Here is a 16688-nt window from a genome sequence, read left to right on the forward strand (position 1 = left end):
CATACTTGTAGAAATACATAAAAACATAAAGATTGTAAGTTTTGTGTATTGAGTATTAAGTAAATAAGTATATTATTATTACTTAAGACGTAAGACTTCATATACTAAACATAAAAATGTGTTTTCAGTTTTGTGTGTGTGTGTGTGTGTGTATGGAGTATTAAGTATGCAAGATGGGAACAGGAAAAAAAACATTCTAAGTAATAAAAATAACATTAAAATATAATGTGTGTTCATTAGAGGATAAATATTAAAACTTTATGTAATCCATGTTTTTTTAACCCAACATGTTCCCATCTTGCATACTTAATACTCCATACACACACACACGCGCGCACTCACACACACACACAAAACTGAAAACACATTTTTATGTTTAGTATATGAAGTCTTACGTTTTAAGTAATAATAATATACTTATTTACTTAATACTCAATACACAAAAGTTACAATCTTTATGTATTTTTTATGTTTTTATGTATTTCTACAAGTATGTTTTTAAACCCTTAGGATGTTTCCATTTTCCCATACTTAATATAGTAAGTAATAATAATATACTTATTTACTTAATACTCAATACACAAAACTTACAATCATTATGTATTTTTATATTTTTATGTATTTCTACAAGTATGTTTTTAACCCCTTAGAAGAGGTTGTGGAAGCAATCAAAGCTCAGTTTGGGGAGGACGTAGGAAATGTAAAAGTTCACCTTACGAAACCTAACAGTAGAGGGTTGAAGGTCGCGGTGGTGCAACTCAATGCGAGGGGCGCGAGCGAGCTTGCGAAGAATGGTTTTATTAAAATTGGTTGGGTTCGCTGCAGAGTTAGGAAAAGAGCAGTTGTAAACAGGTGTTTCAAATGTCTTGGGTTTGGACATATTGCGGGAGTTTGTAAGGGCCCAGATCGTAGTAGCCTCTTCTACAAATGCGGTGGAACGGGCCACGTAGCAAAAGAATGCAATGGGAAAGAAAGCTGTGTACTCTGTACAGAAAGAAACCTTACCCAAGAAGCATGCCAGCACCCACCTGGATCGGGAAGGTGTGTGGTGTTCCGGGAGGCTTTAGAACAGGCGAAGAAATCGATTGCAGGATGAAGTTCCTCCAGGGAAATTTACACAGAAGTAAAACAGCAGACTCACTTCTTAGTCAACTAATTATTGAGAAAGAAGTGGATCTGGTGTTGGTAAGTGAACAGTACCGAGACCGAGATCCGCGCTCGTGGTTTAAAGATCTGCTCGGGACGGCAGCTATCTGGATCCCTGAGTTGGGGAACATCCAGGTCGAAGACCATGGAAGCAGAAATGGTTACGTTTGGATAAGAAGTAAGGGGGAAACGTATATTAGCTGCTATTTTACCCCGAATGAGAGCGTACATGATTTTAAGCAAAAGTTAAGATCCCTGGAAGACGAAATTACAAATATGGCAGGAAGGGTATTGGTGGTAGGTGATTTCAACGCGAAGGCAGTGGAGTGGGGGATGCCAGTAACGGACATGAGGGGCAGGCTTACCTTGGAGATGGCTGCTAGGACAGGACTTGCTGTATTAAATGTTGGCTCAACGTCAACTTTTCGACGTCCAGGTCAATCCGAAACAATCCCTGATATCTCCATGGCCAGTGAGCGGCTAGCAAGGCGCATCGAGAACTGGATGGTCATTGAGGATTTCACTGGAAGCGACCATCAATATATCACCTTCGAAATCAGCGAAAGGATAGGTGATAAGAGGCCGAGGCAACAAGAAGTCTTCCCGGGATGGAATATTGATAAGATGAAGGTTGACCTATTCTCCGAAGTCCTGAGCTGTGGAGAAGCCCAGATAAAAAGTGTGTGTTCAGAGGGGAAGGTTGGAGCTGAGGCCATGGTAGCAGCAACTATGGGATTGATTTCCATGGCGTGCCGGCAATCAATGCCGCGGAAGAGCTCCTGGCATGGAAGACCTCCCGTGTACTGGTGGTCGCCACATATTGCCAACCTTCGAAAGGACTGTATTAAACGAAGGAGAAGGGCACAACGGGCTGGACGCCGGCCGGATGCACCCACTCGTCGGATGGAATACAAAGCCGCTAAGCGGGAACTAAGACGCGCAATCTTCAGGAGTAAGGCACGATGCTGGGAAAAGCTGAGGGATGAGGCTGAGTTGGATCCATGGGGTCTTGGATACAAGATAGTGACCCACAAACTAGGAGCCTTTAAAAATCAAACGGTGATGGATGTGTCGGTTATGGAAGGCATTGTAAAGGCGCTTTTCCCATCTCATCCGGAACGAAGAGAGCGAGACTTTGGAGATGTAGGGGATTTCCCTCTTTTTACAGGTGGAGAACTGGACAGGGCAGTGCGCTCTTTAAAAGCAAAGAAAGCACCGGGCCCTGATGGCATTCCTAATGAAGTGCTAATGATCGTGGCACAGCAGAAACCTGGACTGCTGCTTGATATGTTTAACGCCTGCCTGAAATCTGGGATGTTTTGTTCAAGATGGAAGGTGGCGCGGTTAGTTTTAATCAGTAAGGGTAAGGGGGATTCGTTGCCATCATCCTTTCGACCATTGTGTATGCTCGATACGGCGGGCAAATTATATGAGAGGCTTCTTAGGGAACGGTTGAAAACCGCGATACAAGCCGCGGGAGACCTATCCCCGAGACAATATGGCTTCCGTGCAGGGCGATCCACCGTTGATGCAGTGAGAGAGGTCATCGAAGCAGTGAGAGGGGCAGAAGACCACAATCACCACTCCCGTCGAGTAGTTTTGTTAGTCACACTGGACGTGCGGAACGCGTTTAATTCCCTTCGTTGGATTGACGTGCTGCGCGCTCTGGAAGACAATTTTTGTGTCCCAAAATACCTTTTGCGTGTCTTGAGTGATTATCTATGCAATCGAATAATCATTTATCAGACTGCTAGAGGACTAAGATCCTCGGCAGTGACAGCGGCCGCGGCTCAGGGCTCAATATTGGGCCCAGATTTATGGAACGTAGCCTACGACAGTCTACTCAGACAGGATATGCCTGAGGAGACTGTGTTAGTGGGCTACGCAGATGATGTCGCTGCGCTAATTGCTGCTCGCGACACGGATAAAGCTCAGCTGAAGCTGAATCGAGTGATGCGGGTGGTAAACAGGTGGATGGCCGAGCACGGCCTATCTCTGGCGTTGGCCAAAACTGAGGTTGTGTTTTTAACAAAAAAAAGGATTCCGACGGACATCTTGTGAGATGTTGGTGAGGAGAAGGTGATCTCTGGGAATTCTGTGCAATACCTGGGATTGACGGTGGATAGGCGATTAAGTTTTAGGTTGCACATTCAGCAGGCTGCAGACAAAGCTGCGAAGAATGTCGCGCAGCTGGGGAGGCTGATGGCCAACGTAGGAGGCCCGCGAGCAAGCACCCGTCGAGTATTGATGAGCGTCACCCACTCCACACTCCTTTATGGGGCGGAGGTGTGGGCGGATGCTCTAAGTAAAATTACAAATAGAAAGATATTGGCTAGGGTCCAGAGGCTCGGTGCACTGCGGATTGCCTCGGCATATCGCACCGTATCCGAGCCTGCTATTATGGTAATTGCTGGGGTCATCCCTATTGCTCTTTCAGCTGGAGAGCGTAAGAGGCTCTCTAAGAGAAGAACGGAAATCAACAGGGAAGCCGTGTCCAGGGAGGAGCGTTCCCGCACCGTCCTGGAATGGCAGGCTACTTGGGACGAGGAGCCGCGTGGCCGATGGACCGCCAGACTTATAAGAGATATAAGCATCTGGATAAGGCGGTCTTTCGGAGAAGTGGATTTCTACCTTACCCAACTCTTGAGTGGGCATGGCTTTTTTAGAGCATACCTCAAGAGGATGGGGAAGGAGGCGCAAGACGATTGTTTATACTGTACAGGAGTGAGAGATGACGCCTACCATACCTTTTTTGTGTGCGAAAGGTGGGGTCGCCTCAGAAAGGATTTGGAAATGATAATCGGGCGGTTGACTCCTGAGATGTTGGTCGAGGCGATGCTCTCTTGCAGGACTAACTGGTTACTAGTGGCTGGTTTTGCAAGAGAAGTACTCGTCTCTAAAAAAAGGGACATGGAATACGTATAAGCAGGGTCCCCTGGGTAGGGGCAGGATTGAGGCCTAGCCTGATGTAATGCTGACATCACAGCGAATCCAGGCTAGGCCTGGCAGCAGGGGGGTATTTTAGCCGGTAGGCCGCGACGGAGTCCGGCACAGTGTGCGTAAGTAGCATTTCACCCCCCCCCCCCAAAAAAAACCCTTAAGATGTTTCCATTTTGCCATATTTAATATAGTAAGTAATAATAATATACTTAAAATAAAATAAAAATATTATTACGAACATATTCTTATCTCCACAAGTATGATTTTAATCCCTCAGGATGCTTCCATTTTCTCCCATACAAAGTTAATATTTATCCTCTAAATATTTCCAAGTCTTAATAAGTGTAATATATATTAATCTTTGTTATCCAATAACCAGTGATAAGATGTCGTATTTTTTGGTTAAAATTTAATCAAACTCCTTTAATCGCATTCCATAATGTTTAAGATGCGATTGGGTGACCTTAAAAGCACCAAAAACATATATAATTATACTGGAGGAGGTTACATTAGGTTATCCATAACCTTACACTAAAATCACTCGTTATTGGTGAGTATATTAAAAATAAGTAAAATAAAATAAAAATATTACGAACATATTCTTATCTCTACAAGTATGTTTTTAATCCCTCAGGATGCTTCCATTTTTTCCCATACAAAGTTAATATTTATCCTCTAAATATTTCCAAGTCTTAATAAGTGTAATAAATTTTAATCTTTGTTATCCAATAACCAGTGATAAGATGTCGTATTTTTTGGTTAAAATTTAATCAAACTCCTTTAATCGAATTCCATAATGTTTAAGATGCTATTGGGTGACCTTAAAAGCACCAAAAACATATATAATTATACTGGAGGAGGTTATATTAGGTTATCCATAACCTTACACTAAAATCACTTGTTATTGGTAAGTATTTAAAAAAAATAAAATAAAATAAATAAATAAAAATATTATTATGAACATATTCTTATCTCTACAAGTATGTTTTTATACCCTCAGGATGTTTTCATTTTTTCCCTTACAAAGTTAATATTTACCCTTAATTGAGCATATTTTTTCTAATTAATAATAACATTAAAATGTGTGTGATAAAAAATATTTCCAAGTCTTAATAAGTTTAATATATTTTAATCTTTGTTATCCAATAACCAGTGATAAGATGTCGTATTTTTTGGTTAAAATTTAATCAAACTTCTTTAATGGAATTCCATAATGTTTAAGATGCTATTGGGTGACCTTAAAAGCACGAAAAACATATATAATTATACTGGAGGAGGTTACATTAGGTTATCTATAACCTTACACTAAAATCACTCGTTATTGGTAAGTATATTAAAAATAAATAAAATAAAATAATAAAAGCGCCAAAAACATACATAATATTCTAATGGGGGGAGGTTACATTAGGTTATCCATAACCTTACACTAAAATCACTCGTTATTGGTATTAAAAAAAAATATATATATATATTATTACGAACATATTCTTAGTGTTTATTGTGCTAAAAGTGTCAAGATTATCCTCCTAATGATAAGAATATTCTCATGTTAAATATTGCCGAACATAATTCGTTGTCTAACATGTGGTCCAAGTAATTGTGGTAAATTAAATTTAAAAATAAGCACCGAACATATTCTTAGTGTTTATTGTGCTAAAAGTGTCAAGATTATCCTCCTAATGATAAAAATATTCTCATAAATTTAAAAATAACATTAAAATGTGATAAAAAAAAATATTTCCAAGTCTTAACATTAAAAACACCAAAAAAAAAAAATAGTTAATAATGTTTAACATGCTATTTGGGTGACATTATAAGCACCAAAAAAACCCACATATTGTTCTAATGGTGGGAGGTTACATTAGGTTATCCATAACCTTACACTAAAATCACTCGTTATTGGTATTAAAACAAAAAATATTATTACGAACATATTCTTAGTGTTTATTGTGCTAAAAGTGTCAAGATTATTCTCTTAATGATAAAAATATTCTCATAAATTTAAAAAATAACATTAAAATGTGATAAAAAAAAAAAAAATTCCAAGTCTTAATAAGTGTAATATATTTTAATCCTTGTTATCCATATCCTGTGATAGGATGTCGTATTTTGTGTTAAAATTAAAATGAGATAAAATATTTGATAAAAAATTAATAAGTGTAATATATATTTTAATTCTTGTTAATCAACTTCCTTTAATCGAGATTTCCAAGTCGTGTTATCACATTAACCAGTGGATAAGATTTGTGTTAAAATGACGTCACGTGCGCGCGCAACCTAGGGCATACGGACGCTCGTGTGCGCGCAACCTCGGCCATAAGGAGTGCATAGGAGTGGGGCGACGCACGGACGCGCACAGCGCAATTCGAGTGTGGACCGGGGTGAGGAAGCGGGGGTACCCCCCTGCATTCCCTCGCCCTGTCTCCCATAAGGCCGCGGCTCAAAAATTCGGGGCTCAATCACCGAAACCCTTCTACTACTTATCATTTTGTCTCCCTCAAATAGGCCACATTTTCCGTTTTTATGTGATGTTTAGCTCTTCTATTATTGAATTAAGGAGCCATTGTTTGTACTATTCAGCTCTAATCAGGTTTTTGCGAATTCAATGGGGAAAGTTATTAGTTATTAACTGGATTTGGGACATTTCTAAATTAGCAAAACTTTCAATTAAGTATTACATTATGTTGTTTTTGTACTTTTTCTTCTGACTTAGTTTGACAGTATTTGTTTTTTCAGAACTGCTGGGGGTTTTTTGGGCAATAAGAGACGGAAATTATCTCTTTATCTGCCTAAGATTAAGATTAGAAAACGGGGCGGGACCTACGCCCCACGGCACCGCAGCCATGCTGGTCTATTTACCTGCCTAAATAGGCCACATTTTCCAATTTTATGAAGTTTTGCACTTCTACTATTAAATTCAGGTAGCATTGTTTGTACTATCTTGCACTGGCCGGGTTTTGGCACATTAAAAAAAGAAAAAGGAAAGCATCCTTTTGCCTCTCTCCATGGACATGAATTTTCTTCAAGGTGTTTCTACACCTTCGAATGAGGGTAACTCTCTTTTTTCTATTCATGAAGGGTATGGCATTGATACTTTACAACGGAAATTGCTTTTATCATCTCTCTAAATTGCCAAATTTTTGAATTTCACATGGTGTTTTTGCAGTTTTACGTTCAAATTAGAGTAACTCTACATGTGTAATCGAGCACTACTCTGGATTTGGGATTTAAATGACGGAAATTAGCCTTTTATCTCTTTAAATAGGCGAGATTTTCAACTTTTACTTAATGTTTTCGTATTTCTATCTTCGAGTTAGGGTAAATCTATTTTGATTATGGTCGGGATTTTAGATTAAAGAGATGACAATTACTTTTTTATATCTCTTAACTGGATGGATTTTCCCATTTTACATGATGTTTTGAACTTCTACGTTCGAATTAGAGTGAATCCCTTGTACTATTCAGGAATGGTTAGGTATGGTATTGGTACTCTGACAATGAAATTATTTTTTTTTTTATATCTCTTAACTGGATGGATTTTCCCATTTTACATGATGTTTTGAACTTCTACGTTCGAATTAGAGTGAATCCCTTGTACTATTCAGGAATGGTTAGGTATGGTATTGGTACTTCATCTCTCTGATTTGGGTAGATTTTCCAATTTTACACAGTGTTTTTGCTCTTCTACTATCGATTTGAGGTAATTTTCTTTGCACGATTTAGCACTAGTTTGGGACTTTAACTTTTTATGTTCCTAAATACCCACATTTTCCACTTTTTGTAGTGTTTTAGCACTTCTACTATCGATTTGGGGCAATTTTCTTAGCACAATTGAACACTAGTCTGGTTTGGGGACTTTGACCTTTTATGTTTCTAAATACCCACATTTTCCACTTTTCGTAGTGTTTTAGCTCTTATAATTTCAAATTAGGTACAATCTAATTGTACTATTCAGTACAGGTCTGATGATTTTGTGTTGGTAGAGAAGGAAATTCCCTCTTTTAATAGGCGAAATTTTTCATAGTTTATTTTTTGTTCATTTAATTTTGTTACTTTTTACGCGTATAATATATTATTACCTATAAAACAAAGTTGGTTAAATTTGATAGTGTGATGGCTATATGTTCGGACTTGAAGCATATACAGGCAAATTAACGATTAAATAAAAACGGAAATAATATGAGTCATCCTATTGAGCAGGCTATAACGACATGTTCATACAGGTTTGTTTGGTTGGTAAACAGAAATAGCAAGAGTCACGCAGGTTGCGATAAGTTTTGAAAGATGAGTTCTTATTTTTCTATATTTATTCAAAAATATAAATTAAACGGAAATAATATGAGTCATCCTATTGAGACTACAACGACATGTTCATACAGGTTTGTATAGTTGGAAAAGTGAAATGATAAGAGATATGATAATTAGTTAAGGTTGCAGCAAGTTGCTTCATTAAGTTCTTATTTTACTTAATTTTTCAAAATATTAGTAAGTGCAGCGCATATGAGTTTGAGTATAAAAATTATATTACTTATAGATTGTATCAATATTAGTCAATACATATAACGATGTGGTAATCGATAGGAATAATCTATATTGCAACTGCCTTCTGTATTAAGGTTTTAAGTTCAAAGTTCAATTTACTTTTAACGTCATGATAACAAAAAAAAGAAGTAATAATAATAACAATTAAAGTGAAAAAAGGCTTCTAGCTACATGTCCAGACTTGGAGCATGTACAGGCAAATCAATAAAAACGGAAATAATATGAGTCTTCCTATTGAACAGTAAACAGAAATAATAAGAGATATGCTAATTAGTTAAGGTTGCAGTAAGTTGCGTCATAATAAGTACTGTTATTTATTTTTTCAAAATATTAATAAATGCAGCGCATATGATTTGGGTGCAATTGCCTCCTGTATTAAGGTCTCACACAACTGACTGGAGTTTACATGCGCACTTGATTAAGTTCGCATTGTAAATCATTTTCCTATTTAAAAAACATCTGTTGGCACATGTATGAATTAACAGAAAATATAAAAAGCTGTGGAAGGATGGGGGCTTGCTACAGAGACATGTCCAGAGAGGTATTCATTTGGAAAAAAAAGACGCAATTCTATTGGCTAGTTAGAGTGTGACGTAAATGTGGTGGGGGGATAATGCTAGAAGCTAGCTGGTCGGATATCCCAAGTGTTAGTTTGCGTTTAGTTTTCAGTGAGGGTAGGTCGGGGCATCAGCAGCAGTCCAGGTGGAGGGGTAAGTAAATAATTTCCTTATAACCTATAGTGAGGTTAGCCATCTTTAAGTTGAATATTTTTGGGATAGTGGGGGCAATTTAAATTAAAAAAAAAATTATTGGTGAGGGGGTTAGATTTTTAAAAAATAATTCCAGGGTAAAACATAAGAGAATATTCAAAACTAGAGTAAGCGAGACTATGTGGCCTACTGGTGAAGATGACGTAACACCCAGCACGAAGGCTGTAGGATCGACCCCCACGTGAGAAAACCTTCCCACGTGAGAAAACGTGGGTGAGGAAGTGGAGGTTAAAGAAGAGATCGTTCATAACTAGAGTATGCTACTATAGCCGACTGGTGAAGATGACGTGTCTTCCAACACGAAGGTTGTAGGATCGAATCTCAGGTAAGAAAATAAAAAATAAAAATGCACCCTCCCGACTATCAATGGGCGAGGGGTGGAGGTATGTTTTATCAGCCGGTATGTATTCCGCCATCTTGTGCACTACAGGTGGTATGAAGCCCGCCATATTGTCGTCATCAGCTGGTACGAGGTCCGCCATTTTGTGCACTACAGCGGTTAAGCCATCTTGTAGGAGGATTGATAGGCCAATGAATATGACGACTGAGAGGTAGGGTAAAGGTAGGTGTCATGTAATAGGAGTATGGATGGGTGGGGGGTGAAGGTGGTGTCGTCGAATTCGCTGATTAATGGATTAAGAATGGGGGAAGGGGCGTGGCTTAAAGCCCTCCTCCAAGTTCCTGATTAGTCGATTAAGAAGGATGGGGTAGAGGTGGTGGTGTCGTCGAATTCGCTGATTGGTCGATTAGGAAGGGGTGGGGGTAAAGGTGATGTCGTCGAATTCGATGATTGCCTGGGAGGGCAGCCATCTTGCACATTTTAGGCGTGTCGATTATTGGTCAAGGCAGCCATCTTGCACATTTTAGGTGTGTCGATGGTTGGCCAATCAGGAGGGGGTAGGGGCGTGGCTTAAACCCTCGTCCAATTCGATGATTAGTCAATAAGGATGGGTGGGGTAGGGTTGGGCGGAGTGGGGAGGGCGGCCATCTTGCACAATTTAAGTGTGTCGATGATTGATCAATAAAGAGGGGGCGTGGCCTAAAGCCCTCGTCGAATTCGATTAGTCAATAAGGAGGGGGGCGTGGCTTAAACCCATATCCAATTCGATGATTAATCAATAAGGATGGGTGGGGGTAGGTTTGGGCGGAGTGGGGATAGCGGCCATCTTGCACAAAAAAAGGTGCACATTTTAGGTGTGCCAGAACCGCCATTTCCCTACTACTTACGTCTCACTGGTTTTTTGTGTTCTATTAGCAATAAACATTATTTTATTTGATTAAAGTGATTCTTAACGTAATAAAATGTTAAGTAAGAAAAAACTTACGCAAGATTATCAAATGCCAGATCTATGAAATCTATGACTACTACACTTAGCTGACGTATAGCTTTCCAAAACCATTCATTTAGGAGAGCGTTTTCGATTGGGTCTACATCAAAAATATTTATATTCAAAGAAAAGATTTGTTTCGATATATCTCTAATATTCCTTTTCAATGTGTTTTGAAACACCATCATTCGAGGTTTAGAGGGAAATTTTATAACCAAAATTTGTTCAAAATAACGTAATACCTGTTTAAACAAAATTCAAATATGAAGAGAACAAAAAAACCTTATCTCATGGTTGATTGATTTAAAGTACAAAATTTAATTTTCATGCTAACCTTGACCATGAGGTTAAACCTTGAACAATGTTCTGCAACAGTGTCAATATAAACAGCGAACTCTTCTCTCTCTGTCTTCTCCACACATGGACAATTTGAAAATTGGTTGTCTACAAACTCTTTATAGCGATTCAAAAAATCTGTGAGTTTTTTACATAAATGTCCTAACTTTTTTAGATCCTTTCTGTAAAACAATATTTTTATTAATATTTATTCCTTGTGCAATGGCCAAATTACATTTCTATTATCACTTCTCATTATTCTCCGTAAATAATCATAGACAATTCCGTCTGTCTGTGAAAATACCTCAAAAACTGTCTCTAGTAACAATCTTCAACTTAACATAATTAACATGACAGCAAAATATTAACATATTTTCAAATTTGAGATATAATAAAAATAAAAAAATGATTAAGATTCCAAAACTTTTACAATTTTACAAATTATTATGTATAGGTTAGGTAGTAAAAATTGGTTTGATATATGTACATATACAGGGTGAACCAGTAAGTAATGTCCATATCCCAGGTTCGAATCCATCTGCTGGCCATTAGATTTTCTCTTCCTAGGAGCTTCTTACAGCTTACTGTTCGGTGATAGACAGTGTTGTTTGCAACGAGAGAACACTGTCCAGAGGCCGGCAGTACACTGAAAAAAGCTCCTCAGATTTTTACGCCCCTTAAATTAGAATAATAATGATGATGGTAAATAACGATGAAATTAACAAACTTCAGAAGCATTTTATATGATCTGTTCACTGCACAAATGGAGTTAATCTATCCACTTTTTGAAATATGTATCTTAAATTTAAATGTTAAAGCACTTGGTCCCATCATATCTTTTTATGTTTATAATAAATTTCCCACCAGTAAACGACCAATTTGTTTTTTCCATTAAATAATAAATAATTTATTTCACTTTTTGTTATATGGAGTTGTGCAGTGAACAGTTCATTTAATACTGAATCTTATATTATAAATTGTAAATATGGTTTGTTTAATAAATCTAGGCTGCTTATCTATAAATAAATCAAGTTAATAATAACATACTTCGGCAATTTCCAATTTTGACAAAACAATTTCTCGCACTGTCTTAAAAACGTTGGAGTTATTTTTTTATAAATATTCGATATTACATTTCCAACTGAAAATCTTTTCGATTCCTCAGATGATGTTAACTGGTTGAAACTACTATTTTCTGTTGAGTAAATTATCCGCAGCATGGAGAAAAATATATTTAAGTTTGACCACATATTCTCTACTAGGTGTAGATTCTCACATTTAGCCAGCGTCTGTCGAAAGAAAAAAAAAAAATGAATATTATAACTCTACAGCGTTACCAAAGCTAACCAAACCTATAACAAGTGGACTACTACGCTTTCAGGTTTAGTCACTAAGCCAACTAAAATCTAACTCATCCTAAAAAGAAATCTTGGTAAAATAGTGTACAAATATAGTTTCTGACTTGGAGTTAGTTAGATTTATATTCTTCGATTGTATAACACTAAATAGAGTAGTGTGAAAAAAATCATTCAACTTCAATCACACTAAAATTAATCTTTTTAACAAAAGTAATTCCAAAGTTGAGTATAGGGTTGATTAAACTGCTAAAGATACACAAATCAACAACTGCCCAATATTTCATTCATACTTCAAATTGTAATTTCAGCCAATTAGAAACTTCAAAAAAGTTAACGTCATTTATCTAAAATTGTTTCTAATTTCTCTTATTTCTCTTACCACTATTGGGGCATTCTAAGTACTTTACCGTTTGCTTTTGAACAATATTTCCATATATCCTTTACGGATATAAAAATTCCTAATAATTCCTTTGTAAATTTTTTAACAATTGATATAAATTTTTCAACAATTAATATAATTTTTCAACTATTAATTTTTTTATAATTTGTTACATATTGCAGACCCTTACGCTAGACGTATTCATGTGTACAAGTTTTTTTGTCAAAATAGTAAACCCAGAGTCATAATTAGAGTCCATTTAATATAAATATAAGTATAGTACATATGTTTTATATATATATATATATATATATATATATATATATATATATACTTTACGAGCTCTAGGAGGGACCACTAAAACGGCTTTGAGTCTTGGATTTGCTACTGCCCTTTGGGTGTGCAAAGCTCGCTTTTTTACTGGTGAATATCAGCGAGTTGTGGAACACTTCCCCTCTGTTATTCTAATTTAGGCAAAATATTTCGCCCCAGACTTTTCGGCGCGAATTTGCACTCCTCTTGAGGTAGACGGTCCGTAAAAAAAAATACTTCTTTGGTGCTAGAGGTACTAAAGGATATTTTAGAACGTTCAAATAAAACTTCTTTTTTTATGCCGAAAAATTTTTGGAACATTTTTATTAAACCACATGCCCCAAAATGACCCATTGGCTCTATACACAGACAGTCATTCCAAGTATCACCTTGGTGCGTTAGTGTGATGGAGGAAGATTGTAAAACAAACGGCATGAAGGCTCTAGCAAAGATGCAGAGACTGGCCTGCTAGATCATTACGGGGGCCCTTAGCAGTGCCCCTACTGCCAGGGAATATCACCAACGGTGCAGTTCGTGTGGCTCTCAGAGACTAGATCTGGCAGAACATGAAAAGAACTTGGTGAAGTGTCCTGGGGTCAAACACAGCAAGACTATGATGTCTTGGTTGTGTAAAAAAAAAGTGAATCTGTGCTTGGGCAGAAATAGGATTACTCTGATCACAGGCATATTCACAGGGCATGGTAGGTTCAGGAAGCATTTGTTCAAGGTAGGGCTTATTAACTCGAAACCGTTGAGCAGAATGTGTCAAGAAGAGGAGGAAACGGCCTCTCACTTGTTCGATTGCGTTGCAACAGAGAGGTTGCGCTATGAAACCTCTGGATCTTTGAGACCAAAGGAGATAGTAGCGCGAAAAGAACTAGTAGGGAAAGTCCTCAACCTCCTTAGTAGGGGAGGTTTCATCTACTAGATCCAAAGAGGAAGCCACAATGAGCATCTTTTGTCGGCGGTGCTGTAGAGCATAGGTCCCGTCCTGCTTTACCTAGTCTTTATCTTATTAAACCACATTTAGCGCCTGGGTATTGGCTAAATATGGGATCTGGAGGAAGTAATTGCAGGCCACAGACAATTGAAAGAGTCACTTAAGCGGTATTCTGTTAAGAAGTCGGCAGGCCCTTTTAGTTCAGGCTCAGCAGGTATGTGAGGAGACTGAATCTGGCGGCTAATAGAGATTGCATCGTTTAACGTGACTGAAGAGTGGCGTTCATTCCACCGCGAGGGTTTGGCAACCTCAAGTTGAGCAATGAAATGCAGATATTGGGCAAAACACCGCATACCCTGTCAACGGGCCAAGGTCAACCGACACACCTCGACGTCGTTTGGGACCTTCATGCCGTCCAAGAAATTTGAACACGTTCACCTGGACTTAGTTGGACCACTCCCACCATCAGACGGGAAAGAATATCTCCTGACAATGGTCGACCGAGCGACCGGTTGGCCCGAAGCCATACCTCTAACTAGCATCACCGCTACCGCTGTGGCAGAGGCCTTCTACCGCCACTGGATAGCTCGATATGGAGTACCAGTCCGCCTAACAACTGATAGAGGAAGGCAATTCGAGTCGACGCTGTTCAACCTGCTAGCGCAACTACTAGGGATCACGCATCTAAGAACAACGGCTTACCATCCACAAAGCAACGGAATGGTAGAAAGATGGCACCGTTCCCTGAAGAGCGCACTTCGGACAAGGCTCGAAGAGGCCAGCAAATGGACAAAGACCTTGCCTACGGTCCTGCTAGGACTAAGGTCGGCTTTAAGAAGAACCACCGGGTTAAGCGCAGCAGAGGCAGTGTTGGGACAGCCACTACGTTTGCCCGGAGAAATATTCATGCCTCCTCGGACTCAAGAACCAACAGACGCCAGTTTGCAACTGTTACGTCAAGAATGGGCACGAACCATCGGACCAACGCAAACAAAATGTTTTGTCAGCCCGGACCTGGAAAAGTGCACACATGTAATCTTACGAGAAGAGGTTCACAAGCCGTCACTGACACCACCTTATTCTGGACCGTATCTAGTGCTTAAACGGGATGACAAAACTGCTACATTGCAACTACCCGGCAGGGAAGAAAGGATTTCGTTGGACCGACTCAAGCCAGCATACCTACTGGAGGAGAACCAACAGGATTCACCAAAACCTCCTGAGCCTTCCACCGCCAACGATGAAGGGAGCAAACCTCGGTCAACTAGACCATCGAGGACCATCAGGCGGCCAGGGCGATTTGCAACGTAGCTCTTCAATTAGGGCGGAGGCATGTTGGAACCCCAACTTTACTTTGCTATATAATTGAACAGCTACATAATTTTTGTAAATAGAAGAAATGTATTTTTATATGTATACTCCTTAACAAAAACTTACAATTTAAAATGTTAAGTATAAGGGTTGATTAAACGCCAAAAAGTACACAAATCAGCAAGCACCCAACATTTCATTAATATTTAAGTAATTTTACTGCACTAATATTCATTAATATTTTTTAGAATTTATTAGATGTCACAGACCCTTATGCTGGCCATTTTCGTCTACAAAATATATGTTCAAGTAGCACTGTAGATTGACTGTAATATCTAGTTATTTATAATAATCAAACTGTTAATTACAGGTTAAAAAGAAAAACGTTATAAAAAATAAAAAAAAAAATTATGAGGCTAAAAAATTCAAAACCTTTTTTAAAAAATGCTTACATCAACATACATCAATGATTTTATTTATCTAATTTATTTATTTTTATTTTTAAATAAAAATCGTCGGTTTAAGTTCATTCTTCGATTAAAGTAATTGTTATTTTATGAAGTAGTCAAACGTTTATAATAATAGCTAATAATTATCTGGCTTTATTGCAAATAATATAGTTTTCTTCAATTATATTCTCAATCTAGGTATTCATCCCACAATGTTGTATATATGTAATATAAAATAAATAAGATATGCATATTTTTAGGACAGCTTATTATTCCAGTATTTTACTATAAGTAAAATTAGGGGGACTAAATTAAATTACAATTGAGAAACAATAATTGTTGAATAATCTACTTGTTATCAACTGTGTGTTATTTGTGCTCACGAATATTTCGGTAAGACGAATTCAAGACAGTAGCCTACTCTAACTTTGTCTTTTTCTACTTTAACATGCATGTACGTATATGTGATTTATCATAATTATAACAAATAATTATTATAAATGAAGTGGCCAGCATAAGGGTCTGTGACATCTAATAAATTCTAAAAAATATTAATGAATATTAGTGCAGTAAAATTACTTAAATATTAATGAAATGTTGGGTGCTTGCTGATTTGTGTACCTTTTGGCGTTTAATCAACCCTTATACTTAACATTTTAAACTGTAAGTTTTTGTTAAGGAGATTTTTGTACCTTTTGGATAGGTTTTCCTTTTTGTCTATTTTGCACAGTTACATATCTGCTTTACAGATTTTTTTAAATTTGGAATAAGCAATTCTATCATTATAACCTGATAAGGTGTTAAGTCGGAACCGTAACTACCTCTGGAGAGATCTTTTTAAAGAATTATTATAGTTGCGGTCCCCCAAACCATGCTC

General features: G+C 37.7%; 1 protein-coding gene across 7 annotated transcripts in view; it reads right to left on the reverse strand.

The window, feature by feature from the left end:
• LOC141448125 (dynein axonemal heavy chain 10-like) overlaps nt 1-16688 on the reverse strand; it is a 269181-nt gene that overhangs the window by 210910 nt on the left and 41583 nt on the right. For all 7 annotated transcript variants that reach the window (XM_074116245.1, XM_074116251.1, XM_074116250.1 and 4 more), the window contains 3 exons: nt 12110-12351; nt 11061-11244; nt 10724-10968 (listed from right to left, as the gene is read on the reverse strand). In XM_074116245.1, the coding sequence (XP_073972346.1) occupies nt 10724-10968; nt 11061-11244; nt 12110-12351 (671 nt within the window). The remainder of the gene's footprint in view (nt 1-10723; nt 10969-11060; nt 11245-12109; nt 12352-16688) is intronic.

This window comes from Rhodnius prolixus, unplaced genomic scaffold (assembly GCF_049639745.1).
Source record: "Rhodnius prolixus isolate KJV_2025 unplaced genomic scaffold, Rpr scaffold_1, whole genome shotgun sequence".
Lineage (NCBI taxonomy): Eukaryota > Metazoa > Arthropoda > Insecta > Hemiptera > Reduviidae > Rhodnius > Rhodnius prolixus.